At 42.0% G+C, this 24736-nt stretch overlaps 1 protein-coding gene across 5 annotated transcripts; it reads right to left on the bottom strand.

Annotated features, from left to right (window-relative positions):
* Positions 1 to 1173: 1173 nt before the first annotated feature.
* Positions 1174 to 21128, bottom strand: FCRL3 (Fc receptor like 3). 5 transcript variants are annotated; one of them, XM_003937877.4, is made up of 14 exons: positions 20609 to 21128; positions 19807 to 19827; positions 18182 to 18424; positions 17455 to 17715; positions 16939 to 17223; positions 15863 to 16150; positions 15104 to 15382; positions 10111 to 10389; positions 9662 to 9778; positions 6067 to 6094; positions 5092 to 5210; positions 4816 to 4884; positions 3107 to 3138; positions 1174 to 3013 (listed from the first exon to the last, which is right to left on the bottom strand). In XM_003937877.4, the coding sequence occupies exons 1-14, from the start codon at positions 20637 to 20639 to the stop codon at positions 2870 to 2872; spliced, it is 2196 nt and encodes a 731-aa protein (XP_003937926.3). In that variant the 5' UTR covers positions 20640 to 21128; the 3' UTR covers positions 1174 to 2869. The 5 variants fall into 5 exon arrangements, with proteins under 5 accessions (XP_003937926.3, XP_074245994.1, XP_074245996.1 ...); XM_074389893.1 differs by lacking the exon at positions 10111 to 10389; XM_074389892.1 differs by lacking the exons at positions 1174 to 3013; positions 3107 to 3138; positions 10111 to 10389 and having other exon boundaries at positions 3147 to 4884.
* Between the last annotated feature and the right edge of the window lie 3608 nt (positions 21129 to 24736).

Genomic DNA, 24736 nt, shown 5'->3' with positions numbered 1-24736 from the left:
TCTTGGGATTGCTTTGGCTGTTTAGGTTCTTTTATGCTTCCACATAAATTGTAAAACTTTTTAAAATTTGTGTGAAGAATGTCATTGGTATTTTTATAGGGATTTCATTAAATCTGTAAATTGTTTTGGGGTAGTGTTGTCATTCTATAATATTAATTCTTCCAATTTGTGAACATGAAACATTTTTTTATTACTTGTGTCCTTTTCAGTTTTATTCATCAGTATTTTTTAGTTTTCTTTGTATAGATCTTTTACTTATGTGGTAAATTGATTCTTACATATTTTATATTCTTTGTAGCTATTGTAAATTTAATTTCTTTCTTGATTTCTTTTTCAGATTGTTTGCCATTGGCATATAGCAATGCTACTTTTTAAATATTATATGTTAAGTTTGTAGCCTCTAACTTTACTGAATTCATTCAACAGCTGTAACAGTAATGTTATCATTAATTATCTCCAGTAAAAACCAGGATATATTTTGGTTTTTTAATTTTTTTAGTTTAATATGTTTTTTAAATTTTATTTCAGGTTCTGGGGTACATGCACAGGTCTGCTATATAGGTAAATTGCATGTCTCAGGGGTTTGTCATACAGATTATTTTGTCACTCAGGTGATAAGCATAGTACCCAACAGGTACTTTTTGGATCCTCAGCCTCCTCCTACCCTCCACCCTCAAGTGGGCCCTGATGTCTGTTGTTTCCTTCTTCACATCAATGTGTACTCAAAATTTAGCTCCCACTTATAAATGAGAACAGGTGGTGTGTGGTTTTCTGTTCCTGTGTTAGTTTACTTACAATAATGGCCTCCAGCTCCAACCATGTTGCTGTAAAGAACATCATCTCATTCTTTTTCATGGGTGCATAATGTTCCATGGTAATATGTACCACATTTTAATTTTTATCTAGTCTACTGTTGATGGGCATTTAGGTTGATTCCACATCTTTGTAATTGTGAATAGTAGTGCAGTGAACATACATGTGCATGTGTCTTTCTGGTAGAATGATTTATATTCCTTTGGGTATATACACAGTAATGGGATTGCTTGTTCAAACGGTAATTCCTCTTTAAGTTCTTTGGGAAATCACGAAACTGCTTTCCACAATGGCTGAACTACAGCCGAGTGTATTACATAGAAGTCAGAGACATTTGCCTCCTCCCTCTTCAAGGGACCTTAAAACTGTAATGCCTATATGAAGATGAATTGGCAGAGATCAGCATCTCAGTATAGGCAGGACATCATGCCCTGCTGTCAAAGGCCAGGAATAGGGGAACAGAGGCCAGTGAGAGCAGTGTGGATTGACCATCACACTAGCTGAGGCCAGCAGCTGTGGCTTAGTTGGCTCCGCTGGTAGTAATGGAGGAAAACAGTGCCTTCTGGTGAAACTCAACTTCCACAGTGATGGAACCTAAGGTTAGCAGAGGTTCTGGGCCCCTATAGTGTATCTCCAGAAATGATGTTTGTTTGAATGCATGTAAGACGTTCTCTAGGGACTTCAGGAAATATTGGTTAGAGGAAGATGTGATGCTTTTCAAGAGACTTGGTGTTCCTACACGAACCAAGTGAAGGCCTAGAATTGGCAAAATTCAGAGATTAATGTTAATGTAATCTCAGTTGTCCTAGAATGTGAGATGGTCAGAGATATTTGGAAACATCAGGATTTCAGAATGGAGGTGAAGTCACTAAAAATTGTTGGTAAATTTTCATTTTTGTCATATTCATTTTGTCAAAAATTCAAAGCACCGTGGAAAGAGTTTTTAATAGTGATAACTAGGAAAACATTAAGCCAGATATTTTACACAAGTAAATACTAAATAGCAATAAAAACAAATGAACTATAGCAACATGAAACAATATGGATAAATCTTAGAAATATAACATGAAGAGAAAAATACTAAAAAAATTACCTACAACAATATGGTCTTTAACTTATAGTTAAAACTAATACAGAAATATATTTAAGGAACACATAGATACATTACTACGATAGAAAGAGGAGAGCAGCAGAATAATAAACATAAGATTTAGAATGGCTTCTTGTCAGATGGAGTGAGACGGAGGAAAAGAATGGGAGAAGCCACATAGATAGAGTAGGTTATTATCTCGGGGTTAATGGGTGCTTGTAAGAATAAAAACTGACTAGAAATAGATCACATACGGGAAATGATGAGACTATGTCACAAAGCAGAAATCACAATTAATGTGATTATTTATATATAAGGTCTTTGCAGTGGGGATGCAGGTCACATCTGAAACTAGCAGAGCCTTTAATAAAGTGCTGGGGTTATTTTTCATCATATCTTAAGGTAATTTGGCTGGGAATGTCACTCTGTAAGCACAAAAATGCACTTCAGATAGAATCACCTTAAAATCTTGTTCTATAACTTGTTTTGGTTATTCCCAATATGGTGGCAAGGATACAGCATGTGCACCAAAACATCAGCAATGCCACTTCTAGCCACACAAAAAAGGAAAGAAAATATTTGGAGCAAGTTGTTTATACAAAGATAGCACATTAACAGCTTACAATTACCCTTGAATCAAATGGTCATGATTGTGCCCTCGTAGCCCTGGCTAGAACATTTCTCTCTCCTCTAATTCTACAGCCCTAGGAGCTGAGGGCCCTTCTGCCTTGCCATGTGTCTCCGCTGTGAAAATAACATAGTGCTTGCTCAGAGGCTGCCCACTCTTTTCCCAAGGAACACACAGACTCGGGCACAAGGGAGATTTGCAGACCTTTTGCACAACCTCACATCCCCTGCAGCCCAGCCTCATAGGAGGCAGAGTCTGGACAGAGGGATGATGTGTGGTTGGAGAGAATAGAAAAAACTGGTGCTGACTGTTTCCTGTGGGCCACTCTGGGTAAGGGGCTAGTGGTCTGATGCCAGTGATACACATGGTACATTCTCATAGTTTTCTTCATCATCTTCGGGCACCCTGCCTCTGTTGCTAGCCTGCCTGGCAGAGTCATCTAGGTGTATCTTCTTCAACTCTGAATACAAGACTGTGAGTTCCTGGTGGAAAAACAAAACCAAAACCAAAATGTAAGTGCCTAAAGACAGGTAAGGAAGGCCAGAGAGGAAAAAAAGCCAAGAAATGTGACTCACCTCATCCTTCTGATGCATCCGTGGACAATTAGCTGTTGGGTGGGAGCAGCAAAGAAAAGTATTAAACTGTGGGCAATATATTCCAACTTACAACCTACACACACTGCGTTCCAAGCCAATCTTCTTGATTTGCTTGATCTCTTGACTGTTTCCTCTGCTGGATTCTTCCAAAGCCACATAGTGAAAGTACTCCCCCAAGCACAAACACTAGTAAAGACTTTCCTTTGCCCACCAAATGCTCAGAGCAACTGTCATAACAATTTCCTTTTTGCTCCTCTGCTCATCATAACCCCAGAAGGATACCCACCCCCAACCCACTGCAGACTTCTATGGCGGCATTGATCCTCTCAGAGAAGGAGGCAGATATGAGTCATTTCACTTTGCACAGGGAACTTGGAAGAGGCCAGAGAGGAGATTGGCATTCTAAGGACACATGGCAATTTCCCAGGAAGCCAAAGAGTTGCATTGGAGCATTGAGAAAATTTAGTGTGTGTGTGTGTGTGTGTGTGTGTGTGTGTGTGTGTGTGTGTTTTCTACCTTTCCAAGGGGCTCTTTGTATCTCTTTTATTTGTGCAGCCAATAAGCATTTACTAAGCAATGGGCTTCTATTAGGCATTAGTTAAGTTATAAGGAGATAAAGAAATGACAACTCCTGGCCAACATAGTGAAACCCCGTCTCTACTAAAAATACAAAAATTAGCTGGGCAGGGTGATGCAAGCCTGTAATCCCAGCTACTCAGGAGGCTGAGGCAGGAGAATTGCTTGAACTCAGGAGGCAGAGGTTGTAATGAGCCAAGATAGCACCACTGCACTCCAGCCTGGGCGACAGAGTGAGACCCCCCTCTCAAAAAAAAAAAAAAAAAGAAAAAAAAAAAGAAATAACAGAAACTCAGTCCATGTGATCAAGAACCTATAATTTTGAAGGGGAGAAATGGACATAGCAACAAATGTGAAAAGCATTATGGGCACCAAGATAGAAACACATATTGAATTATGTTGTTGCCATAAAAGATAAATGGCTCCTCCCAGATTAGAATATGGGAAGGGCAGTTGGCATCAGTGTGAGTTTCACTGTGGTACCTGAGCTATGTTTTGAAATGTGAGCAAGGGTCACCAAGTAGACTAGTGGCAAGGACATTTCAGGACAAGTAAGGAACGTGAGCACCAAGCATAAAGATGCCAAGAATTCAGTATGGCTAGAGGAAGGGCAGTAGGCAAAGCTTGCGGGAGGGGCCGGCACGCAGAAGGCAAGGATCATGCTTTGGAATGGATGTCATTGAGGGCAGTTAATCTAGGCAATGTTGTGAACAACAGGGCACCTCAAAGGGATTATGCTAGAAATAGGTTGTGGAAAGGTTGGAGGAGAACAATACTAGAAATAAAGAGACCAGTTAAAAGAATGACAATTGTCTACACGTTGATTATTCACTCGTTAAAACAATATTTTAGGGAGCCTAAAGGTTTCCAAGCATTGGGCTGTGAATATATTAGTGAAAAAGTCATAGTGTCTGTCCTCAAAGAGTTTATGGATAATGGTGGCAATGTGGAAAGGTAAGAAGAAATGGATAGAGTCTGCAGCTGACAACACAGGAGGCAAGCAATGCCTTGCACGTTGGGACTTACATTTGAAACAACTCTGATCAGAGACCCCTTGCTGGATTTGATAACACACTGCCACCTCACCTCTATTTGCCTGAAAGGTATCTCACCTGAATTTTCTTTTGTATGCTGGATGCTCCAGATCTGGGAATAAACCTGGTTGCTATCTCCAGGATTTACTGAGAAGAGATATCATAGTTGACTGTAGTCAAAAGCCCATATTCTGGACTCTCCGTCCCAATCACCAAATTTATAACCACCCTCTATCCCCAGTGTAATGCTAGGAATGCCATTTTTACATTAGTGACAGGGCCATGGCTGTCCCTCAATCCCTCTTCCCTCTTTAGCAACTCCCTGGAGCCTTCTGCCCCCTAGGGAGTCCTCACCATTGCTGTACATTGGCTCCAGCTCCATTAGAGCTAGTGGTTCAGAGTAAGTGGGCTCTTGAGGGTCTATCCTGGAAGACTTGGACAAGGCAGGCTCCTGACACGTGCTAGAACTGTAACTGTGGCAGAGAGGGAGAGAAAATGGACAAAAAAGATCTGTGGGTTACAAAGAATTTCAGGGAAATCGGTATCCAGGAAGGCCTGCAGTTCAGCACGATTCCAGTAAAAACATTGCATCTGCTTCTGCTTGGCTCTTTCGATAAAGTATCAGAAGTATGGCGTAAGATGAAGCCCAGGGAAGTATTACAAAACAGGACAGCCAGGGCAAGGTCAGAGGGCAAGGCAGCCTCAAGGCCTCTTCGAAAGGCAAAAACTCATAGCTGATTCATTTTAAATATTATTTTTGAAGATATAAATGCTTAAACATTGATACGCAAAGACCTCCGCTTACAGAACTGAAACCTCGTCTTTTTTAAAAAGCACCTTTCAACTTCCCACCTCATATTACCATAATCTACCTTTCCTACAAGATGCCATGCAGGCTCTTCAAGTAAAGTGGATTTTTTTCCAATTTCATTTCCTTCTGCAGTTAATACTGTGAATTGAACGTTGCCAGCATTTAGCAATAATTTCCCAAATGACTGGAGGACTGAAGAAGGAAATGAATGCATTGTAGCCCGATGAAAGATGATGCCATCAGCACCTCAGTGGTCAAGTCACTGCTGGAACTCTTTAAGGAAGTAGATAAATTAGTACGGATAGCCAATAACATGTATTCTGTGTTTAAGTAGACACAGTGAGTATCATTCACAAATATAAGTGAAAATGACATTCACTTATATCTACTTTTTTACTTTGTAAGAATGTAAAAATGTTAATAGGAAATCCATTCAAATCTTTAAAAAATTCTAAAGAAGTCTTGTGCATATAAATAAATCATGAAAATGTTGACAGCACAAGAAGCAGAGACCTCACCTAGGTGTTCCAGGGGCAGAAAGTCCTCCTGCAAAACAAAGGAAGGTTGGTGGTAAGTGAGCTGTGTGTCTAGTGAACTCTGTTGGAACATTCCTAGAAATCAGACTCATTCTAGATCTCAGCTGTGGCAAATCTCAGGGATTACCCAGCTCTACCCTCTTTGCTCCCCTCCTTCCTCACCCTATCTTATGTTATAGGTGAGGAAGGTGAGGTCTTGAAAGGCGTTTGCCCGGAATCACACTTACTCTGAATCATTTTTCAATCAGTAATAGGTGAATAGTAACTCTAAGTGACTGTTACTGAGTAGGTCACAACCTGGGCCAGGTGCTTCCCCCAGACCCACTCCTTCATCCTGACTGCAGCCCTGCAAGGTGGAGACAAGGAGGCTGAGGCCTAGAGGGGCCAAGGGATGCTCAAAATTGATACAGAATTCTTACACGGTTATGAATCAATGGGACTACCATGATAAGCTCTACCTTCTCTTTTTCTAACTGTGACCCCCTCACTCCTGCAAATCTATTCCAGCAATACTGAACTGCAGCTCTTTTGGGTATATAACGGCTTTTCCATACCTCTTCTCTCCTTTTTCACTTGGCTAATTCCAATACTTTTCCTCTAGAGCTTTCCCTGATGCCAACAGGCTGCATTAAGTAAATTGTTTCCATGCACATAAGCCCATGTAATATTAAAATTACTTTATTGTTTTGTAATTATTTGTATCTGTGTTTGCCTCTAATTCTCCCTTTAATGAGAGGATGTGCTACTTGAGGCTGTAAACCTTGTCCTTTTTTTTTTAAATTCCCAATGTCATGCCTAGCAATTAAACATACTCAACAAAGATTTGTTTAAAAACTGAACAAAGTATGTACTTTGAGGACTTAAAAATAATAAATTGACAATTTTATAATAGGTGATTACCTGTTAGAAGTCTATCCTTGAAGCCCACTCTATTAGCCTTAAAAATATGACAGTTTCCCATCATCACGGAAGTATTGAATCTTTCCAGCTTACCCCAATACAAGCCTTATCCCAGGTTCCTATCTGTGTCCTTTGCCTTTTTAAAATATGTGGCTCTATATCAGTCTCATTGACTTAGAGAATACAAGTCATTGCTCAAAATAAATATACTAGCCTTGACTTTCATGAAAAATAAGTAACTCCCTGTTCCTCAAGGGAGTTGTCCTCCTGAGTGAAGCTAGAGGGGTATGATCAGGATCTGGTCCTGAATTTTCTCAGAGCCATCACAATCCATATCGAGCAATAACCATATCTTTCCTGTGGGTGGTTAGCTCAGACCCAGACTGCATCTGGGAGTCAATCTATCTTCTCATTTGTAAAAGAGAAAACTGAGACCTCGAGAGGTGGCTAGTTATTATTCAAGCTAATATTCCTTGAAGACATATGGGCCAGAACGGTGCTAAGCAGTTTACCTAGGTTGTTTCATAGTACCTAAAAGGTAGATACTGTTATTATTATAACCACTTCATACCATATCAAGTTGTCAAGTTTTATTACTGGAATTTCAACACAACTAGATTTACTATAGAGTCAATAAACCTATCACCCCCTTTAGGAGTGATTCGCTCAGGCAAGGAGTAGAGCTCTTCACTTTTAAAAAAATGTAGAAGGGCTTAGCTCTTTCCCGAGAAGTCTTGTCAATGATGAGAAGGGAGACTTTGCTCTGAGGAGGTACAGTAGGCACAGACCCTCTGCTTGGTGAACTATCCCAATTTCTTAGTGACTTTGTTGTTTAAAATAATACTCCCATTAACATTCTGGAGGATAGTCCACCTGAGCTTCCATTCACATGGATCATTCAAAATGATGGTCAGTTTTCTTTCCTGGTGCGGTGCTGACTGACAGCCTCAACACTGAGATTCGAATGTCTTCCTCTAATATGTTATAGATTAGAAAATGGTATCCCAGGTGAACAGTGAATTGGGCGGTGGGGGGCGGAGGGGAGAAAAGTAATTTTGAAAGTAGGAGATGTGACTAGCCTTCTATAAGTAACATAATATCACTATTGAAGATGTATACTATAAATCCTAAATCAATCACCAGATTAACAAAACAAATAATTATTGATTCCAACAAGAAAACTTAACTATTCTAAATATGTATGCACTCAACATTGCAGTACCCAGATTCGTAAAACAAGTTATTCTTTCTCTACAAAAAAAACCTAGGCAGTCACAAAATAATAGTGGGAGATTTCAATATCCCACCAACAGAGTTAGGCAGATCACTGAGGCGGAAAACGGACAAACTCTGGCCTTAAACTTGACGCTTGACCAAATAGACCTAACACACATCTACAGAATATTCTACCCAACAACTATGGAATATGCATTAGTCTCACCTGCATGTGGAACATATCCTAAGATCAGCCACATGCTCAGCCGTAAAGAAGGTATCAATAATTTTTTTTAATTATATCAAGTACACTCCTAGACTACAATGCAATAAAAATAGAAATAAATATCAAGAAGATCTCTCAAAACTGCACAAATACATGGAATTAGACAACTTACTCCTGAATAACTCCTGGGTGAAGATCAAAATGTATGTCATTTTAAAAATTATTTAAAATTAATGAGAATAGGGACACAACTATGGATGTCCACTATCAGCACTCCTATTCAAGATAGTACTGAGTCTTAGCCGGAGCAATCAGGCAAGAGAAAGAAATAAAAGGCATCCAAACAGGTAAATAAGCCAAACTATCTCTTTTCAATGCCTGCATGGTTCTCTAACTTGAAAACCCTAAAGCCTCTCCCAAGAGTAAGGTTTCAGGACACAAAATTAAGGTACAAAAATCAGTAGCATTTCTATACACCAACAAAGTCAGACAGAGTTAAATCAATGGCATATTTCCGCTTTGAATAGCCACAAAGAAAATGAAATACCTAACAAACGAAATAGCTAACAAAGGAGGCGAAAGATCTCTGTGAGAACTGAAAAAAAATTACATCACGGTGGCTCATGTCTGTAATCTCAGCACTTTGAGAGGCTGAGGCAGGCGGATCACCTGAGGTGAGGAGTTCTAGACCAGCCTGGCCAACATGGTGAAACCCCGACTCTATTAAAACTATAAAAATTAGCTGGGCGTGGTTGCGGGCGCCTTTAATCCCAGCTCCTAAGTGGAGGCTGAGGTGAGAGACTTGCTTGAACCTGGGAGGTGGAGGATGCAGTGAGCTGAGATCGCACCATTGTACTCCAGCCTGAGTGACATAGTAAGACTCCATCTCAAAAAAAAAAAAAAAAAAAAAAAAGTCCCAGGCAGTGACAATGCTCATACCTGTAATCCCAGCATTTTGGGAGGCCTAGGTGGGAGAATCACTGGATCCCAGGAATGCCAGATTAGCATGGGCAATATAGTGAGACCTTGTCAAATAAAAAAATGAATGAAATCAACTGAAATGAAATCGAATCAAATTAGCCCGGCATGGTGGTGCACACCTCCTGTGGCTTGGGACAATCACTGAGTCCAGGAGATGGAAGATGCAGTGAGGTATGACTGCGCCACTGCACTCCAGCCTGTGTGGCAGAGCGAGACTCTGTTTCATAAAAAACAGGGTAGGACCTAGACACCCACCTGCTTTCCTTCGGGTCCTGGCACGATGCAGCAGAGCAGCAGCGGCAGCAATGCCCAGGATGCTGAGTGGTAGCGTGACTGCCGCCGCGGTAAGGCCTGCTCTGTTCCCAGAGGTTCCTAAGTGGAGGGAGCTGTACTTGAGTTCCAGTGGCACAGGTTTTGGATGTAGACAAAAACCATCTAAGTAGGGTGGGTATGTTCCAGTTTCTGATTCCTCCATTTGAATTATCTGTAGCATCATTTGTAATTTTCCAAACTATAGCACCCGAAAGGTATTTGCCAGCATCTAAGATTAAAATGTATTTCCTTTCCCTCTCCTGTATAAAATCAGTACCAATCTCCAGAAGTCCCAAGCCTTGGTGTGCATGTTCAAAACCCCCTTGGACAATCTAATTTGTGCTCATTTGGACAATCTGTCAGAGGACTATTTTATTTACCATAACAGTAACCTCTGGCCCAGGTAACATTGAGTGTCACTGCCTCACCGCGCTGGGCCCCCAAAACCTCATAAGAGTAGTTTCCAGAGTGTTCTGTAGTCAAAGAGAGGTTGGAGGAGGCATCTCCTACAGAGGGGGCAAAGCTGCTTCCCAGGGTGACAATCTCGTGATGAAACCAGTACAAGATTGGGGAGGAGCCTGCCAGGGCCTCACAGTGAAGCTCCAGCAGGTCCTCCACTGCAGCCTGCGCCCCAGGAGCCCTGAGAATGAGGACAGGGCGAGACGCTGGAACTGAGGGAGGTAAAATAATTCCCTGGCAGTTTTACTTAAGTAGGTATACAAAAGAACTTAATAAAGGAATATGCAGCATAGCCGAGTCGTAGGGACATGTGCCTGAATTCAGGAGAACCTGGGCTTGAATCCTGTCTCCTTTATTAGTTCCATAAACTTGATTTTTTTAAAGAACTTTTAAATTTCTCTAAGTTTTAGTTTAGTCCTCTGTAAAACTGAGCTAATGATACATCATATCTCAGACTATTGTAATGAGAATCATATTGTATGTAAAGTACTATAAAAATGTATTATTATTATTGATACAAATATAACTAACATCAAGGCTTCTAAACATTCCTACACCTGAATCTTAGATCTAAGACTGAGGCTTCCCTACCTATCTAAAGCAGGACCCAATCCTCTCTACCAAATCACCTTGCTTTATTTTTCTAGCTAACATTTAGCACTACCCAACATCTGTCTGTCTGTCTATCTATCTATCTGTCTTCTATCATCATTGTTTCATATGATTCCCCCAATAGGATGGAGACTTACCTGTTTATTTGTTATTTATAGCTGCTGGAACTTTGCCTGGCATGTAAAATTTATGCTCAATAATTGGTGATTGAATGGAAAATTGAATTGAACCAAATTGTCACAAAAATACACAGATACAGCTCTAGCAACAATGATGTCCATTTTAATGGACAATTATAGAAACGGCACAGTGGGAAGAATAGAAACCCCTTAATATGGCGTGTGAACCGTAAGACTGCTGGTTCTGCAAAGTTGTGAGGAAGACTGGATGACCTGATCCCTGTGTCATGCTTTAGATATCAGCTATGTGCTTTATTGGCCAGGGTAGCTTGATAAGGATCTTAAGCTCTGCTTTGCATCAGAGATGGGCTAAAGGGAATGAGTGTGAACGTGGGAACTATTCATTGAATGGCAATGATTAAACTTGAAAATGAGCCATCTGCTGGCTGCAAGGAAGGGCACCAGCTGCCTCATCGGGGTAGAGATGCCAAGTCCTGATATTGCAAGTGTAGAGTTCCTGCTAAATTGAAACTGATGGTTTGAATTTGTCCCTTCTGTATATCCTCTGCAACATGAAATGACCTGGGCGGGATGCAGAGGGCCTCAGGGGTAAGTCTTTTACAGGGTGCTTTGTGATCTCAGTGTTCCTTTCACCCACATCTCTGGGTGTTCATACTCTGGGAAGAGAGATTTCCAACCCGTTGCCTGCCTTCCTCTAGGGCTCATGAGACCTCTGGTTCTAGATGGATATTCCCCTAAAATCAAAGAATTCTAAGACTGAAAAAGACCATGGTTATTGTCAACTTAAGTGGTCTCCAAGATGGACCGTAAGGCAACCCATTGAAGTGTAAAGAAAATATGAGAATGTTTAAGAGTATTTCCTTTTGTGCTTGAAATTTAAAAAGAGATTCAGCTTTACTAATATTCATGGTGGTGCTCTTGCTCAGATAGATGTCACACTGTGTTTTAAGATAGGACAGGGTTTCTTATGAAGACAGGCCACCCAGGCTCAGAGGGCGGGACAGCAGTGCATTTGCTTAACTCTCAGCATATAAAGAAAGTATAATGCCCTTTTAGTTGGCTACTTGCATGTTTTTATAGATTATTCTATTTAAATCATAAAATGTATTTTTCTTTTTTTTCTTTCCTTTTTTTTTTTTTTGAGGGAGGGTCTCACTCTGTTGCCCAGCCTGCAGTGCAGTGGTGCAATCATGACTCACTGAAGCCTTGACCTCCTGGGCTCAAATGATCCTGCTGGCTCAGCCTCCGGGGTGGCCAGAATTACAGGAGCATGCCACCACACCTCGCTAATTTTTTTGTATTTTTAGTAAAGATGGGGTTTGGCCGTATTACCCAGGCTGGTCTCGAACTCCTGGGCTCAAGCAAGCCTTCCTTGGCCTCCCAAAGTGCTGTGACAGGCATGAGCCAAATCATAAAATCTTTACAATGTTTTGTAATGAGATTGGGGAGTGACCTCAAACCTTTTAGTATCACGTGAGAGTTCAATTATTTTGTGGCAAGGGTCTAAAAAGAGGAATTAGATGTAAGTTATGTGTTTTTCCATCAAGAAAAATTAGTATTTAATTTTTGTTGACTTTTTGGTAATTAGTGGCTATTGACAATGTTAATACTTAGCAGACACTTTAAAAAGTGACCTTTAACAGTACTCATATTGTTAATGCTTTCTAAACTCATGCTATGGAGATAATATTTTGGAAAATGGTTGTTAAAAATACTTACATTTCTATGTGGTCTTATTACTACAAATGTAAATATATCGACTTTCAAAATTTATATCTGCACCTTTAAAAATCTGTGGGAACAGAACATGGCAACTAGTTTATAACTCTTCCAAAGCTAAAACACATTTGATAGAAATTCAGCATGCAGTAGCTGGGCGTGGTGGCTCACACCTGTAGTCCTAGCACTTTGGGAGGCTGAGGCGGGCAAATTGCTTGAGCTCAAAAGTTCAAGACCAGCCTGGGAAACATGACAAAACCCCGTCTCTACTACAAATACAAAAGGAAAGCAGGGCATGGTGGGATGCCTCTGTAATCCCAGCTACTCAAGAGGCTGAGGCAGGAGGATTGCTGGAACTCAGGAGGTGGAGGTTGCAGTGAGCTGAGATCATGCCACTACACTCCAGCCTGGGCAATAAAGTAAGACTCCATTTCAAAAAACAAAACAAAACAAAAAACAACAACAACAAAAAAGGAAATTCAACATACAGCACTTCCCACTTAGTTTACAAGAACAATTAATGAACATCAACAAAAATATAAACTTATGAACCAAATTTCAATGAAAATCTTTGCATAATTAGACTATGGGATTGAAAAATGAGTATCATGGACTTGAAAGAGCAGCAGTGATGATCTGCTTCCACTTGAATCTAGATATATTGGTAAGATAAAGCTTTAAGCAATAACAGACACTAAAACTAATAGGAATAAGACCAAACTCAGAATCAAACCTCAAATAACTGTACCACCATAAGTTAACTAAGATTTACAAAATAAATGAAGCATAATCAATTATAATAATTTTAGTCAAATATTTTAAATCAAAGATTTTAAAATAATGTTTATTTCATTTTTTATCTTTCTTTTTTTCTTTTTCTTTCTTTCTTTCTTTTTTCTTTCTTTTTTTTTTTTTTTAACATGATCTCACTCTGTTGCCCAGGCTGGAGAGCAGTGGAGCAATCTTGGTTCATTGCAGCCTCAACCTCTCGGGTTCAAGTGATCCTCCCACCTCAGCCTCCCACATGTCTTAAGAGTACAGGCACATGCTACCATGCCTGATTGAGTTTTGTGTTTTTTGTAGAGACAGGGGTTTCTCCATGTTGCCCAGGCTGGTCTCAAACTCCCAAGCTCAAGTGATCTGCCCACCTCGGCCTCCCAAAGTGCTGGGATTACAGGCATGAGCCATTGCACCCAGCCCCTTATTTGGTTTCTATTTTTCTGCTTGTTTTGCAATGTGCCTGTTAAGTTAATACAGTAGTACATGTATATAGTTAATACACAAATATATGTGTATTAATATATACATAGGTGGGGTGTGTGTTAAACACTTTTGACAGAGAGTGATATGGGATCAAGAATTTTTGTACCTCCATGATTTGCTGGCTCAATTACTCTCTAAGGGAGGAAAATAAGCACAAGTCTAGTAAGAAGACTTACTCAAGGTTATACAAATGATATTTTCCTGTTCAAGACTAGAGTCTCTGTTTCAGCATGCTCTCTGGCATTCCCAGGTTTTAATACCTCCTTAAATCATTACCCAAGTTTGGCCTATAGGAAAGATTATTATTAACCAAAATATCATATGTGTTTTAATAATTTGGAATCATTGAAGAACAAGATTCCCAGGCAAAATCCAGAGAATGTAAGGGTTTGGGTTACTGGGAATTATTGCCACATCTCTTCTATTTTGTCATGTTCTCCTAGGTCCCAATGCCCTCTCCTATCCTCCAAATGCTGAGCACTTTGGGATAACCACGTCTTGGACTGGAGGTTCTCTCCTAAGTGGTTGGCCACATTGCTCATTGTTCTTAGGGGCTGGACATGGGAATTATGAGATGCTCTGGTGCCTCTGCTGAAGGAAAATTTTGTTTGGGGTATTGAAAACATAAGATTAAATGAGACCCAATCAGAAGGCATTTGGAGAAAGTGAGAAGGTTAGATAGGTCATTGGAATCTGGAGGCCATGAAAGAGGCCTGCTGCTGTGATGCCTGTGAGTGTCCATAAGGAGAGACACTTTAATGATCCAGGGAGCCAAGTGGAAACTTAGATCGAGATAGAGGCAGAAAACTGTGGTAAGGAGTGATCTGGTCATTTGTTCCTGGGCAAAGGAATTCAGAAATAAGGGCTTTCTGTGCCATTTTCCTTTGTCACTAATTGCTGACCCATCACATATTTGGTATTCTGGAAAGCCTCTGTGCCTCCACCAGAAAAAAAATGAGTGGGGTATATGGAGGGCTATTGATGACAATTACAGAGGAATTAAAAAAAGAAAGGTATGGTCTAAGTTACTAAATGCGTAGTCACAAGGAAGAATCCCAGAACTCCCAGGCAGAGTTAGAAAGCGTGGGAAGTCTATTGGGATATCAACCAGCAAATAGCCCAGTAGAGCTGTTTGTGAAAAGACATGGTCTGTTGTATTGGCTGTTAACTGCTGTGGCTGTATCTTGCTTACCTGTGACGCTGAGACTCACTCTGTGACTGTGCTGGGCCCCCAGGCCATTATCAGCATCACAGAAGTAGTTTCCAGAATGTTCTGCTGTAAGAGAGAGGTTGAAGAAGGCTCCTCCTCCAGAGGGGGCTGAGCTGTTCCCCAGGGTGACATCCTTGTGATAAAATTGGTACAGGATCGGGGGAGAGCCTCTCTGGGCCTCACAGTGAAGCGTCAGCAGGTCCCCCACCACGGCCTGCGGCCTGGGAGTCCTGAGGGTGAGGACAGGGCGAGACACTGGAACTGAGGGAGACAAAAGGGCTGTCAGAGGATTCTGATGATGTGACAGATGCACGACCTCTCTCAAGGAGCCTAGCAATAGATACATCCCTTGTCCCTTGATCATTGTTTCCCACTGAACACATTTTTCTCATCTAAAAATCAGAAGCATTTCCCCAAAACAGTGATAAATAATCCTGGGTAATTTGTTTTCATGACCACTCAGTCTTCCCCACAAGAAGTAAGATGCTTCAACTTATTTCGCCATCTTTTCATCTCTGTCTCTCTGTCTCTCTGTCTCTCTGTCTCTCTGTCTCTCTCTCTCTCTCTCTCTCTCTCTCTCTCTCTCTCTCTCTCTTCTCCCCCCCCTCTCTCCCCCCACCCCCACCTTTCTCCCTCCATCCCTTCCTCCCTCCCTCCCTCTTCTAGGAGATCCTAGTGGTTGACAAAGAACGTAAACCCTGGCTTGCAGCTTGAGGCTATGGGGAAGGAATCAGAACTTACTCCTCACGGTGACTCGAATCCATGTGCTGAGGATGGGGCCGTGAAAATTGTCAGCTGCACAGTAGTATCTCCCTGCATCTCTCTCCTTCACAGTGGGGACCTGCAGCTCTGCCAACAGGGAACGCTGGGTCTTTCTACCCAGGCTTCTTACTGTTCCTTCTCTGTGCCAGGAGAATGTGACATTCCCTGAACCTTGGGCTACTGAGCAAATAAGGACCATATTTTCTCCTTCAATCAGCTGCCCTCCGGTGGGCTGGATCTCTAGATTCACATTAGACACAGGGACTCCTGGGAGAACACAAGATGGTATGTGAGGGTCCTGATGGCAGGGACCTCAAGGTCAAGGGGAAGGCTAGAGGTGCCATGAATAGCCAATAGCAGCAGGTGCTGCAGGCAGACACCCTAAGTAAGAAATAAGAAATTGTGTATACTATTATAAAGGAAACCACATCCCTCTCACTCCCACAATTCCCATCCTTGGGAAATGTGGGCACCAAGTCCATAATCTCCGTAAACCCAATGTTTCCTGATCACATTTTATACATACTTATCTCTAAGGAATCTTTGATGCGCCAGTGAACCACAGAGAACACCGGAGATCTATTTTGAAGATCAAAATAGAATCCAAACCCCTCTCCTATTCTTCAAGACTTCTCTAGATTTACATGCATGTCTCAATATCTTTATCCATTTCAGTCCATATTCATCTTCCCCTTTTCTCACTATTTTGTTGTGAATTTAGGTCACCCAATGGAAGCACCACAAGGGCCTCTTAAAACTGCATATGTTCCGCTGTGCTTCTAGCTGTCTGTTGGTTCATGAGAGAACCGACATTGTGCATCTCTGTAACCCCATAGGGTTGGGCACTCAGTAACTGATCAATAACTACTATTACCTGACTCAAGTGGAATAAAATTTTCTAGGGCTGTTAGATCAGAGAGAATTATACCAGAATAGCTGGACACCCATCTCTGTGATGTCCACCATCCCAGGGGTGCAGGAGATGGGGAGAGGTCACTGGTCTGCTCTCCTCTCCCCAGCTCTGACTCTGGAAGAGCAGCCCCTTGGATACTCACTCTGTACATGTATCTGAGATCTCAGGCTCCTTTTTTTGACGCTGTGAGTCACTGTCTCTGCCTCACACCAGTAAGATCCTGAGTCTCCTGTCCACATGGCAGGGATCTGGAGCTTGGGGGACCTGCTCCAGCCTGATCCGAGGGTCTGGCTGTCTCTGAAGAAGGAGAACTGGAGCTGAACATTTGGCTTCTGCGGAGAGAGCTGGGTCTCACAGGTCAGGGTCATGGCACTCCCTTCTATGGGTGTGGAAGAGCTGGCTCTCAGCACAGGATGTGGAAACAGTTCTAATGAAAAGAAAAAACATAGTCCCCGGGGTGGTGAGGCTCAAAGTTCCTGGAGAGATGCATTTGTGTTCTCAGCACCAGCCACCCAGAGATAGAGAAGCATGAAGAAACCATCTCCCTCCCATGGCTGAGCCATAAGAAGCACTTCATGAAATTCCCACTGGTAAACACCTTCCCTTTATCCTCAGTTTTCCTACCAAACCCAATAATCCACAGAAATCTAACCATTACCTTGAACTTGGATATTTAGGTAGTTTGAAGTTTCTTCATATTTTATTAGGAATATCGTCATCTCAGCAGTACAATGATATTTGCTATTGTCCCTGGAGACCGAATTCAGTTTGATGGAGTCTGAATTATAACTATTAGGAAGCCGTTTTCCATCCTTGTAGTAAACCTTGTTTTTGGCATATATGTCATCTTTCCCCTGACATCTCAGAGTGACATTATCTCCTTCAAAGACCGGATGTGAAGCCTGCAGGATCAGCCAGTCTGCAAAGAGCACAGGAGCACAGTCAGTTTATCCACTGCTGCTTCTGCCTTCGCTCTCATTTCTGCCCATGAGGCACGAACCACAGTTCTCTACACACCTGCAAATGGTTCCCACTCACATTGCCACATGGCCCCAACACTTGATTCTTCCTTGCCCTAGGAGAGTGAACCAGTTCCCAGAAAACATCCTTGAGAAATCCCCACACATCTTTACACAAAAGAGGAATCCTAGACCTGAACCCCTTTTTGCCTGATGGCCCCTGGGTCACCCACACTTCCTTGGAGGAAGGAGACGGATAGACAATCCAGCATCATGCCGCTCCGCTATCTCATTTTCCCCACTGGGTTCAGCATATCAAACATCCCCACATCTGCTTACAACTCTGCCTGTGCTCCCTGCATTAACCCAGCCCTCAGATACTCTGCCTGGTGGCTTGACTTTAGCCTTTCCCCTTCCTTTCCTCACCAGATGAAAATTCCACATGCACAGCGTCACTGAGGGAGGATCCTCCGGTCTTGCATTTGTAATTTCCAGACTCTGTAATTTGGATCTTGTTATGTCCTACTCTCCACGATTTCTTACCATGATACCACAATGTATTTCCCGGGGCTAGGGAATGGGATTCCCTGCATATGAGAGTCACTTTTTCTCCTTTGAAGGTTGTGGACCATGGAGGTTCGAGGAGAAGTTCAGCTTTTGGAGCTACCCCTGAGCAGGAAATAGAAAGACAGAGGCAGGAGAAGGTAAATGAGAGGTGGGCACAGAACAGGGGGAGCCCAACCTACAGTCAGGAGTTTTCCTGGACTAATTTCCAGTTGGGACCAGGGTGGAAAATGGAGCAGAAATAACCCGGGGAAATGCCTGGGAAAGAATCTGTTCTTCCTCACCTTTTTCCTGGACATGGGCAAAAGGGTATTATAGGGGAGAGGTCTTGGGCTCTTGGGATAGCTCAGAAAAGCTCAGGAGATGTGATTTGCTGTTGGGCAAACACTGTGAAGGCCTCAGAAGGTGGCTGATTCTGAAATTCTCTTGTCCTATACATTTCTGTCAAGATAAAGGTGAACCTGGGATGTATATACCTCAGAAGTAGTTTCTAGACTCCAGAAAATCACTTCCTCCTTGTTAACGTTTTTCTTTTTTTGAGACGGAGTTTCGCTCATTACCCAGGCTGGAGTGCAATGGCTCGATCTCGGCTCACCGCAACCTTCGCCTCCTGGGTTCAGGCAATTCTCCTGCCTCAGCCTCCTGAGTAGCTGGGATTACAGGCACGCGCCACCATGCCCAGCTAATTTTTTGTATTTTTAGTAGAGACGGGGTTTCACCATGTTGACCAGGATGGTCTCGATCTCTTGACCTCGTGATCCACCCGCCTCGGCCTCCCAAAGTGCTGGGATTACAGGCTTGAGCCACCGTGCCCGGCCTCTTGTTAACATTTAATGAGTAAGATTTCTTCACTTGTGTTACTTTTATACCTTTCTCAGTTTGAGAGTCTATGGGGAACGCAACCTTACTCTCCATCTAAGTTGGACACAGTAAACAATGGAGGCATATAAAGAATTTAAATGGAGGCAGATGGGCTGCTTGAGAAGTCAGACTTGTGTATGGAATTGCAACTGACTGACAGGCATGGAAGTGAGGCGTGGCAGTGGCATGAACTCTTTTTGGAGATTTATAAGGATTCTGCTGTAGCATCTTCCTGCGAGAATGGGAGCTGTTTCTGTGTCCTTTGATAGCAGCACTAGCTTGGGCATACAGAGGGAGAGGTATTAGGGAATACAGAGATCAGATATGAGATGCCTTCATCATCAGCCTCTTGCCTTTGCCCTTTGTTCTGCGAATGTTTCCTTCCCCTCTTCTCTGAGGAATCCTGATAATGTGGGGGATTTAAAAAAAAAAACTGGAGACTGAAAAAGTCGGAGAAAACTCTGTTCACCCAATATAGTAGCAGACTGACCTCAGAGCAGCAGCACTACTGATGTGACACATTCCTGCAAGGGTTGGGACAGGCTGTGTGGGCTGAGGGGACCAATACCCAGAGACCAGAGGGGTATGAGAGGGAAAGAGAGGGGCAGCGAGAAGGAGAAACTTACGTGATTGTTCTCTTCCAGGAGCTGTGACGGAGCAGAAAATGAAAGATTAGCATGAAGTAATGTTTTCCAAATATTTTCAATCAGACACTCTCTGAAACATTTTCTAACAACCCACCCACAACCACTTCCTTTGTTTTTCCTTATCACTTCTTTGCTTCCTTTGTTATATCACCCTGAGTCCCTAAACAACAAAAAATGGCCTATAATTTATTTTACAAACGTGACAGCTGTGTCCCAGGCCTGATTCCTCTCTGCTGTCACTTACTTGGCCGCGGCATTCTTCATTCCCTCCCTCTCTTCTCTGAGGGCAGAGGCAGGCAAGGACTTGCCGAAATGCTTTATCCTCCCTTCGTTCCTTGGGCTTCCTATTGTTCCTCTCCCCTTTTCAATCTCTGATTAAATTTTGGCTTAAAACTTCTAGAAAAGAGTGATGTTTCCCAGTAGACCTTCCTTCGTGTGCCTAGGTTTTAGAGGTAACTGTTTATCTGAAAAAATTATTTAGTTTGAGGCTTAAGAGGGAGGGAGGGATATAGAGTCGTGGTTTGGCAGAAGGAAAAATCCAAGTTTCCTCTGAGACGAAAAAAAGCAGTGGGTGAGAAGCCAAGGGCAGCACCTCTGGCTCACTCTGATAGTTGCATTTGGAGTCTCTTGGTTGTCCTGGGAACCCAGCTCTGCTCACTTCCCATCCCTTGCTACCTGCCTCTGAACCCCAAGTAGAAGCAGAGATAGAAGCTCCTTGGCTTTTTCCCTGGCCAGCTTTAGGAACTGAGGCCGTGGTCCCCAGTCTAGCCCATCTACTCACTCAAGATCAGCAGCAGCAGCCACAGAAGCATGGGTACCGGCCAGGCAGAGGGCAGGACAGGTCTGCCTCACCAAAAGCCCGACTTATCTCCAGGAAAGCCAGCAGGAAGCTGCTATTCAGATGAGACTTGCGAGAATTAGAAAAGGGAAGAACTTAGTATCATATCTTGCTTTGGGCTCTAAAAGCGTGAATGTGGCCACTTCCTTCAGTGCCATTTGTATCTCAATCCTGACAGCGATGATACATTTTTCAGCAGTTTCAGTCAATCTTCTAACAGTTCTGGTCTCTCAGGAGTGATGTCTCCAAGGCTGTGCCTAGATTCTCCAGGAATGTCAAGCTGTGGATTTGCTAGTATTCAAACAACTCTTTCTTCAGTTTTCACATGGCAAAACCCCTTCACTACCTTGTCTTCACACAGCCTTTGTTTCTGCATGCAGCTCCTCATGTAGGCAAGCTTAATGGGCGTGGTATGAGTCACAAAGTCAAGACATCAAAGCATACACGTTTTTCACTTTCACATCAGTTGTCATGAGACTCTGAACAGGAAAACAACAGAAATTGACCGATTGGGAACTACCCCTAAATCTATGCAAATTAGGAGATAAATCAGCAATGTACCACTGTTTTTAAATTCAGAGTCCTTTTTGGAAAGGCCTTCCCTCACTTTTCAATCAAAGAGATTCCACCCCATTATTTTGTTTCAGGTCCTTTGTATGTTTTTCACAGTGTTTGTAATAATTTGCAATTATTTTCTTGCTTGTTTTTGTGTCTTCTTTCCCACTAACATTGAAGGGCCCCTTTTCTTACTGACTATATCCCCTGCGCCTCTAACAGTTCTTTCTTGAAAACATGCTTTTATCAAATATTGTGTGAGGGACTATTGAATAGACTGGCAAAAACTCTGAACCGGTGTTTCTCAACCATTTTTTCATTGTTGCTCCCCTAAGGATCCTTTTTAGACATTCTTGTTTTTAGCCACCCCCTTCTTCCATGAAAATTCAATACCACAAATATACTGCTTATCTGTTCATGTGCTGCCTGTATAGCTGTGTTTTATACATAAAAAATTAGACTTTTTTTTTATCTTCCCAAGAGCCAATTCTTGCCCCTTTGAGGGTGATATCACTTCTGTTAGGAATGCATGTTTTAGACTTAGAGGTAAACCATTCTCAGTAATCTAACTACCAGGATAAAGTTGTCATCATTCAGAGACCTTGTGTCTTTACATTAAAAATGGAAGATGATCTCAGACAAATGTCCCATCCTCAGGGTGGCCAACCTTTAGCATGTAATGAAAAGAGTGTCTTGTTTTTTAACAACTGTCATTCTGTTCTTTCACCCATGGAAGTTACCAAATTTTATCTTTCTCTGTGTATTTATGTGATTGTATAATACCTATTTTTCTCATTAGGTAGTTATCACAAGGATTAGTCATCACAAGTCTGGTTTGTTCTTCATTTTGTTTCAATGCCTAACAGAGCATTTGTCACATACCAATCTGTCAATAAGGACTAGCTGAATGAATGACCAACAAACAGTGAGGAACAGGGTGACAACGGAAGAGGATTGGATGTGTTTCAATGTGTTCTTAGTCACTCCTGGTTAGAGATTTCTCCAGTGTCCTGGAGAAGAGGTATTGGTTATATCAGTTTATTTAAATTAAATTATTTATTAAAATTATACCTAGTTAATCCATACTACAAGGTCATTATAAGCTAATAATTTTAGAGTATGGTGCCCCTTCTACTGAGAGGTATTATCTGACCTCCCACATTGAGGCTGGGTGTTCCGCTCAAGTGCATCAATAACACTTGAATTTCCTTCACCCCAGAGGTGATCACAGTGAAGTGAAATTTCCTAACCCCCTGGTGGTATTCCTCAGTGATCTAAGTATCTTTAGGAAAGGAAGTGGCTAGGACTTATTTTTTTATTTCTCTGGGGACAGCATGCCATCAATGAAAGGAAGGCTCACTAGAACATGGATAGCTTCAAGAGGCAGTGTGTCAATTCAGAGTAATTCAATACCTGAATAAATGCAAATTCATTTCACGGTCCAAGGTGAAGATGTTGTTGATGGCTGTGAACAGTTGTTTCTTGTGGTTGGAAAGTGATGCTCAGAAAACAGCATTTTGTATTTAATTGCTCATCTGTAGCCAAAAGTGTCACCTTTTTTTCTACTTTCCCCTCTGAAGACAGGGACCATGTCATATTCACATTATCCTAGCACCTTGCACAGTGCCTGACACTCAGTAGAACATTGCCAAATAAAATACATGGTTATTTAAATTTGCATTTCAAATAAAAAACAAATAATGTTTACTATAATTATGTTCCATACAATACTTGGGATAGGTATTAGTTCATTTTCATGCTGCTGATAAAGGCATACCAAGATGGCAATTTATAAAATACAGGGGCTTATTGGACTTACAGTTCCACGTGACTGAGGAAGCCTCACAATCATGGTGAAAGGCAAGAAGAAATAAGTCACAAGTCACATTTTACAGGAATGGCAGCAGGCAAAGAGAGAATGAGAGCCAAGTAAAGTGGGTTTCCCCTTATCAAACCAAAAGATCTCGTGAGACTTAGTCACTACCAGGAGAACAGTATGGGGAAAACTGTCCTCATGATTAAATTCTCTCTCACTGGGTCCCTCCCACAACACATGGGAATTATGGGAGTACAAGTCAAGATGAGATTTGGGTGAGGACACGGAGTCATATCAGGATATAATTACATTTAAAAAGTAGTCACTGTTTATCTGAAATTCAAATATAACTAGAAGTCCTATATTTTTATTTGCTAAACATGGCAAATCTAATTGAACAGAATAACTTAATTTATATGAATAAATTAATGAATGGTTGTGTTGGAGGGATACCTGTATTTTCTATGTGCATGCAACTCCTACTTCTGTTCCTTAATTCACTTTACCCTGGAAGAAGTGATGTGCCTTATCTGATTGGTAAATTTGGGAAGAATAAATGAGTTATGCTAAACTTATTATTATTGTTATTATTTGAGAAGGAGTTTCACTTTATTGCCCAGGATGAAGTACAGTGGCACAATCTCGGCTCACTGCAACTTCCGCATCCCAGGTTCAAGAGATTCTTCTGCCTCAGCCTCCCTAGTAGCTGGGATTACAGGTGTGCACCATCACTTCTGGCTGATTTTTGTATTATTAGTAGAGACGAGGTTTCACCATGTTGTCCAGGCTGGTCTTGAACTCCTGACCTCAGATGATCAGCCCACCTTGGCCTCCCAAAGTGCTGGGATTACAGGCATGAGCCACTGTGCCTGGTCCTGTGCTGAACTTAGCTCCATGCTTGTACCCCTGCATGCAGCTCTATTGGTAGAAGGGTTTATGAACAAACATAGGCCTTCCCCTGTACGGGGATTTAAGTGGGCAGGGAGTGGGAGAGTCTAAAGTTCCAGAGCAAATTTTCAGAGGCACAAACACCTGGGGCATGAGTTTAGATGTAAAAGAACTAAAAACAAAAGAACAAATGTATGAGAGCTATATATTCACAAGGAGAGGCTTTTGTTGGGAACAGGTCCTGTGGTTCTCAGCCTTGGGCTTTGTTTAGTAAGAGAGAAGTACATTTTCCAGATTGTAGAGGCCAATGCTCAGCCACCTTTTTTAGATGATTACTGAGCCTGGGCAAGATGCTTGCAGTCTTAGGGCACATGGTTTTGTGACCTTGGAAGGTAACACAGCTTATGGTGGCCTTGTTCATAGACCAGTGGCTGTTTCTATAGAGGTGGGACTGTACCTGTGAATGTCAATAAGCAACAGGCACAAGAACCTTGTGAGGGCCTTCAAGATTGCTTGAAGCCCTCGTAAGCAGGGACAGACAAGGCAAGAGCTAACGTACGGGCAGTAGGTGCTTGGAAAGCCACAAGTGCTGCCTGGCAACAGAACTTACGGAGGCTGCAAGATGGCTCAACAAAGGCCCGCAGTAGGCTGAAAACGTTTTCTAGGTAGTCATAGCTGAAGCAGATAGTCTTTATGTTTTTTTGGTTTTTATTTTTTGGGGATTTTTTTTTTGTGTGGCAAAAACAGAAATCTCTATGTATAGCATTTTTAGGCACTGGTGACTGGAGTAATATTTTTGGCTCTAAGATTCC

The sequence above is a fragment of the Saimiri boliviensis genome, chromosome 19 (assembly GCF_048565385.1).
Source record: "Saimiri boliviensis isolate mSaiBol1 chromosome 19, mSaiBol1.pri, whole genome shotgun sequence".
NCBI classification, from domain to species: domain Eukaryota; kingdom Metazoa; phylum Chordata; class Mammalia; order Primates; family Cebidae; genus Saimiri; species Saimiri boliviensis.
Note: the sequence above shows the minus strand (reverse complement) of the source record. Positions and strands in the feature narration are given on the sequence as shown.

Bases quoted from the DNA above. Each gene is read 5' to 3' on its own strand.
- FCRL3 (XM_003937877.4), bottom strand. From the start codon at position 20,639: ATGCTTCTGTGGCTGCTGCTGCTGATCTTGA. The intron at 18,425-19,806 runs GTAAGTTTCTCC...TTTCCTGCTCAG, and splicing joins TCCTGGAAGAGAACAATCAC to GGGTAGCTCCAAAAGCTGAA. The intron at 3,014-3,106 runs GTGAGTCACATT...TTTTTCCACCAG, and splicing joins GGATGCATCAGAAGGATGAG to GAACTCACAGTCTTGTATTC.